The sequence below is a fragment of the Sorex fumeus genome, unplaced genomic scaffold (assembly GCF_029834395.1).
Source record: "Sorex fumeus unplaced genomic scaffold, SorFum_2.1 ptg000098l, whole genome shotgun sequence".
NCBI classification, from domain to species: Eukaryota; Metazoa; Chordata; class Mammalia; order Eulipotyphla; family Soricidae; genus Sorex; species Sorex fumeus.
In genome coordinates, this window is record NW_026606155.1 from 35,056,277 (window position 1) to 35,062,794 (window position 6,518).

Below are 6,518 nucleotides of genomic sequence, written 5' to 3' on the forward strand. Positions count from 1 at the left end.
TCCAAATTGTCGCGGCCTTTTAAGAATGCGGGAAGCGTTATCCAGTAGCTCCGTGGAAGACGGCGAAGCGTGGTGCAGCTCGTTAGGGGTTAGGAGGCAGGAGGTTAGGTTTGACCCCTGGAGCCCGAGTCAGTCCAGAGAGAAGCCACTCTTCGAGTAGCTGCAGCCTGGGGCCCTGGACTGATCTTGCATTATTTATCGTGCTCCATAAGCTATTCATCAATCCATTATTTATTCATTCCAACATTAAGGTAATTAAATATGAGCTCACCGGGAAAGGGCAAGTCTGCAAGGAAGGGGACAAGGGTAGGAAGGGAGAGGAAGGGACCTAGGTCTGGAGTCATTGATTTGTGCAGAGATGTGAGCTGCTGCCCTTAGGTAACACTGGCCAGGGGGCTCACGTTGCAGGGTCCTGACGCGCTCTCCCACTCCCACTCCCCCCCCTCAACCTCTCTCCCTGCGTCTCCAGGTTCTCCTCCCACCACTCCCTGTACCCGGGCTGCAAAGGCTCACCCTCCCCGCGCTGGGCGGCGCGGCCTCTCTGCCGGGTCTGGCGGCTCCCGGGCTGGCCGGCCCCGGATAGGCGCCGCCTGCAGCCAATCAGCGCACGGGGGACTCTGCGCGCTTTAAGGCCGCTGCAGGGAGAACAGAAACCAAGTTCCCCGGCAACGAGCAGCATCCACCGGGCGAGAGGCCGGAGCCTACGAGGGAGGCCCGTAAGGCGGCGGAGCTCGGTGTTTTTTCGCGAGCCCCACTCTTAATCATCCTCTTCCTCGGCTGTCCGTCCCCAAGTCTCGGCTGGCCCTTTCGCCGACGCAAGGCCGAGGGAGGGGGCTAGAAGTAGCCGCCCTCCCCTCCCGAGGCAGCCACCCCCTGCTTTTCGGCTTTGCTCCCTGACGCGTGCGCCCGGGCAGTGCGCCCCGGCAGGCCCCAGCCATGTCCATGCTGCCGTCGTTCGGCTTTACGCAGGAGCAAGTGGCGTGCGTGTGCGAGGTTCTGCAGCAGGGCGGGAACCTGGAACGCCTGGGCAGGTTCCTGTGGTCGCTCCCCGCCTGTGACCACCTGCACAAGAACGAAAGCGTGCTCAAGGCGAAGGCTGTGGTCGCCTTCCACCGTGGCAACTTCCGCGAGCTCTACAAGATCCTAGAGAGCCACCAGTTCTCGCCGCACAACCACCCGAAGCTGCAGCAACTGTGGCTGAAGGCGCACTACGTGGAGGCCGAGAAGCTGCGCGGCCGACCCCTGGGCGCCGTGGGCAAATATCGGGTGCGCCGAAAATTCCCGCTGCCGCGCACGATCTGGGACGGCGAGGAGACCAGCTACTGCTTCAAGGAGAAGTCGCGGGGCGTGCTGCGGGAGTGGTACGCGCACAACCCCTACCCATCGCCGCGGGAGAAGCGGGAGCTGGCCGAGGCCACCGGCCTCACCACCACCCAGGTCAGCAACTGGTTTAAGAACCGGAGGCAAAGAGACCGGGCCGCCGAGGCCAAGGAAAGGTACGCGGCGCGCTCCCAGCTGCTCGGGTGACCCCCCGGAGCCTTCCTCTCCCTTCCTTTCCTTCCCGCCTCCCGCAGGCACTGACCGGAGCCGCTCCACGGGGCGGCGCCCCGGGCCACCCGGACACTTGCGAAAGTTCACAAACTCTGCGATCACGCGTTAGGGCCGGGGACGCATTGGATTTGAGCGGCCGTGCGTGGGTTCTTGGGGGGTGCGTGTCGGGGAACGCGGGATCTGGGTCTGTTTTCTGGAAGCCTTGCTGGCAGGCTGGGGCAAGGACCAGGCGCGTAGAGTGTTTCTCGCGTAAGTACAGGGGAAGCGGGGCTTGGTATCGCGAGGAAAAGGGTTCGGTGGGGCTGAGGCTCGCGTACCCCCCCTCCGTTGACTTCCCTAGAGGGGTAGAGCTGGCCGGGGACATCCGCTCCCCGTTTCTCACACGCTCGCTTTGGGCAGCCTTGGGAGCGAAGAGCTCGCCGCCTTTTTCCTCCCCGGGAGCTGAATCTTGGGAGACGTAATTCCCAGGAGAGGGTGCTTTAGGGGAGTGGGCTCTGTATCCCCAGAGCCCAGCATCCAGAAAAGATCTTTTCTACTCCGCTCCTTCGCTCGCTGCCGGGCTGTCCGCACCCCCGCTCGGAACGAGGTAGCCGGTCGCAGGCTTTGCGCGCCTCGGAGCTCGGAATCCGTTTGGGATCCTGCGTCCGCCTCCGACCTGCCCGCGCCCCCCACCCAGGCCACCTGGCCCCGCTCCATCCTCTCCCTCTGGAGTGTCCGACTGAGATTGGGCAGAGCTTGGAGGAGGCGGCCGCGGCGCCGCGGGCACACTGGGAGGCCGGAGAGTTGGGGGGACCCTGCGTTTCCCGGGGCAGACCGGCCTGCGTCTCTGAGCCTTGGCACCAAAGATGTGGCCTCTGCACTTCGCCCTGGGTTGGAAAAGCACACAGTCTGGCTAGAATGAGTTAAAATGGGCTTTCTGGAAGAGCTAGAAAGACCGTGAGGGGCGGGGAGCAAAACGGGGAGACTGGCTGGCGCTAGGGGAGGGGAGGACCGGCTCTCCGCAGGCGGAAGCGGCGCGGGCTTGGCAGTCTCCCCGCACCCGATGCGGGACGGACGCCCGGGCGCTCTTAGCCCGCTATGCGGGCTTCTCCTGGGGTGCACGGGGGTGTTTCCCCAGGGGACTCAGAGAAGGGGCCGTGAGAGACTTAAAAACTGAGCCAGTAGCACGGGGACAGGACAGCTCGGTTCCAGTTAGACTTGGGTTACAAAACACCCGTCCTATAAGCCGGGCCCAAGGGCCCGCTCCCTGGTGAAATCCGAGAGACTGGCCGCGCTCCCTGTGTTTACTCAGGTCACTGGGCCGCTCCGGACACCACTTCCCATGACCTGTCCTGGGTCTCCGAAACCACAACCTCCGGCAGGGGCAGGGAAACTGGACATTTAATTGTTTCCTCAGATGGGAACCGGGCAATTGACTCGACTCACCCCAAACATCTGCACTGGCCTCTGTTTGTTCCCTCATCATTATCTTCATCAGCAGCAACCATTTGTCGGTAGATTTTCACACTTAGTTACTGTCCATTGCGGTACTGGTTCCTAAGTATTTGAAAATAACGCTGGAGCAGTGGGGTGGGGACGGAATACAGCTACTGGAAACAAAATTGTTAAAAGTATTGTTTGTATCTTTCAAATATGCCCTGATGGTCTGACGTTCTGAAATCTGGGAGTGGAAAGAATGCCTCCTAGGAAGGCTGGCCATAGCTCTCCATTTCTCCTCTGCTCTCCACTACCCCCACCAGCCCCTGGGGGGATGGGGGCAGCGGTGCTCCATTTGGGTGATGACTGATTGCGGGAAGACTCCTTCCAACACCCCTGCCGCCATCTGACACTTTTTTTTAACCTACTTTTTTTTTTTTTAACCATATGGTGTTGTCCTCTATTTCGTAGGGAGAACACCGAAAACAATAACTCCTCCTCCAACAAGCAGAATCAACTCTCTCCTCTGGAAGGGGGCAAGCCGCTCATGTCCAGCTCTGAAGAAGAATTCTCACCTCCCCAAAGTCCAGACCAGAACTCGGTTCTTCTGCTGCAGGGCAATATGGGCCACACCAGGAGCTCAAACTATTCTCTCCCCGGGTTAACAGCCTCGCAGCCCAGCCATGGCCTACAAGCCCACCAGCATCAGCTCCAGGACTCCCTGCTCGGCCCCCTCACCTCCAGTTTGGTGGACTTGGGGTCCTAAAAGGGAAGGGACTGGTGCCTTGAAATGCCAACTAGGAACACTTGTAAATAGAAATCAGGAACATGTTTTGCAGCTTGTTTCTGGGGTTCTTTGCGCATAAAGAAACGATGGACTTTCACAGATATCTTTTAAAACTCAAAACCAACAAAGATCTGAAGCTTATCTGCCCTCCTCTCTCCGACTGCTCCCATTTTACATTTCCCCTTCCAGTGCAGAGATGGGTGGGGGAGAACCCTAATAAACAAAAGCATACAGTCACCCAGTCCTGATTCTGGGCAACCCCGATACCTGCTTCATACCCTTTCTGCCTTCCTTTCTTCTTTTCTTTATTTCTTCAGTGAATGAGGATTACAAATCAACTGGATTTAAATTATTTTGAAAAATTTATTTTTGGGAAAATGTTTTGGGAAGAGGAACAGGAAATGAAAGAGATAGAGTTTGAGTGAGAAGTGAAATAGTGACAAGAGCTTCCAGCTTGGTAGGAATTGGTTACATTCTTAAGGTGAAGAGGAAAAAATATTTTGAAACTTTTCTTTGGTGGGTAAAATTAAGTTTACATTTTTCATATTTAGTGTTAAATAACATTGCGTAGATTAAAATGAAAGAACAGTATTAGGGGAAAACAAGTGCCTAAATGTCTTAATGCTCTCTAAGTGAGGCAATTAGAAATACAAGTGACCGTTGGTAATATGACTATTTTTGTCCAATTTAGTGAGGGTTTTTTGTTTTGTTTTGTTTTCTATTTTAAATGGCAAACTTTTAAAATGTACTAGTGTGAAAAAGACACCTTCATGGATGCCATTACTTCTCATACCCTCCAAGCTTTCAGATCTGTAGCCTCCTCCTATTAAGGATTTCTCCTCTTTCTAATTTCTAGCTTGCAAGAATATGCGACAAATCTGGCAATCTGGTCTTTGTTACTAAAACAGCATGTGTTTTCAGGTTTCTTTTCTATTGTACCTAAACCAGTCTAAATTAAAACTTCGTAGAACACCGGGAGTACGATTCTCTTTCTGGAAGGTGAGTTGTGTATTGCTGTCATTGGGCCATATTTTTCTTTTTTAAGTAGTTTCTCACATTCTTATTAAATGGTGGTTTTGAACTGCAGGGTACTTTAAAGGCCATCACCTCTACTAAAGTGACTGAGTTCATTATATGACAGAAAAGGAGTGATTTAGCTTTAGGATATTTATTTTTTTATTATTGGATATGTAGTTTTGTTTACCATTAGTTCTTGAACTCCAAGGCATTCATATGTTAACTCAGCTCTTTTGTATTAACACGTTTGTAACAAGACTGTGAAAGTAATTTATCTGCTTTAACCAAAAAGGGAACTAGAACAAGGATACCAACATTGTGGATTAATCTGTACAAATAGCAGACCAGCAGAATAGGAGCTCTCGGTGGTACTGCCAAATAGTGTCCAGGAAAATCCTAGCAGTGATATAGGTTCCATATTATTTTTGCCTGGGGCAAAAATGATGTATCTTTCTTGTATTTAGTTTTAAAAATTAGTGAAACAAATGGCATTATTTATTAAAATTCTACTCAGGATAACAGGATTGGCTTTCTTGTGCTTTGTAAAATATTGTTCCCCAGGGAGAGAGAGTCTATTTATTTTCAGACATGACAGTTTCATAATTTTGATTTTTTCCATCCATAAGTGTCACCATCAATATTTCTTTTTACTCTTTTCCTGTCTCTCCTGTCCTGATCTAGGACTCTGTGTGTATCTGTGCGAGTGTGGTGGGCAATTTTATATGTACACACTTATATATGTCAAATAGTTGACTGAGTTCATGGGAGAAAGGGTCACTGTACTTAAACTGTAGTCACTTTTACTTATAAAGTCTTTTTCTTTTGCCCAGTGATGGACAGATGTGCACACAGCCGCTCAGAGACTGTCATTTGGATTGGGAGCTTAGGGTCCCAGTCTCCCTTGTTAGTGTTTTGGATCATTAAGTTGGTGTTTATTTAAGTCACTAGGGTGTTTATTCTCCACGTCTTGGGCCACGGAGAAATGCCACCCTCTGCAGGAGGGGCTCTCACAGGGGATCTCTGCACATTCTTCACATTCACTCCCCAAAACAAACACCCTACACAAAGATAGCTTTCAATGACCCTGACAGGCTTCAAAGGGCACCGCGGAAATCTCTCTGGAAAATAAGGAAGGGCCAATTACTTTAATTTCTTACATGCCCTCTCTTCCTTCTCTGATGACTACCCCCCCCCCCCACTCATCCAGTTCTGCTTAGTATAATTTTAGACTCGATGAAGTTCTGTCTCAGTGGACGCCCTGGCCCACTTCCTGCTCCCTCTTGGTGAATCTTGGAAAAATCCGCAGATCTGGCGAGAGGCAGAGCGGTCGGTCCTGTAAAAGTCCCTGTGATTATTGCTTGTAAACTCGTTAAAAGGACAATTTTCTGTCACAGCCATAAACTCTTTGTAAAACCTCTGGCACTGGAACCAAAACGCGCATATTCCAGATGTGTTTAATAAGAAATTGCACAAGCCGCCTCCCTCCGACGTGCTCTGCGTAGCCTGGCTCAACCGGGGACAAGGAGGAGGAGGCGAGAAAGCTGGATATTGCTTCGAATTTTCTTGGCACTCATCTTGGTGCGATCATTAGGGAGAACTACCCATACATAATTCCCCCTCACGGAAATCTTCGAGGACCAGCTGTTAAGAGACCTCTAACTTACCTTCTCCACTGCGGTCTCAGTTTAACTAAATCAAAAGTCACTCTAAAGTTTATCGTCAGATTTCGTAAGTATAGCCAAAAGCA

At 51.8% G+C, this 6,518-nt stretch overlaps 1 protein-coding gene across 1 annotated transcript; it reads left to right on the forward strand.

Moving 5' to 3' along the window:
- The first annotated feature begins 682 nt into the window (after positions 1 to 682).
- On the forward strand, positions 683 to 3,771 carry LOC130041942 (homeobox protein SIX1). The gene is made up of 2 exons (XM_056134233.1): positions 683 to 1,496; positions 3,439 to 3,771. Exons 1-2 carry the CDS (start codon positions 937 to 939, stop codon positions 3,731 to 3,733), a joined length of 855 nt encoding a protein of 284 aa, XP_055990208.1. The 5' UTR covers positions 683 to 936; the 3' UTR covers positions 3,734 to 3,771.
- Positions 3,772 to 6,518: the final 2,747 nt, after the last annotated feature.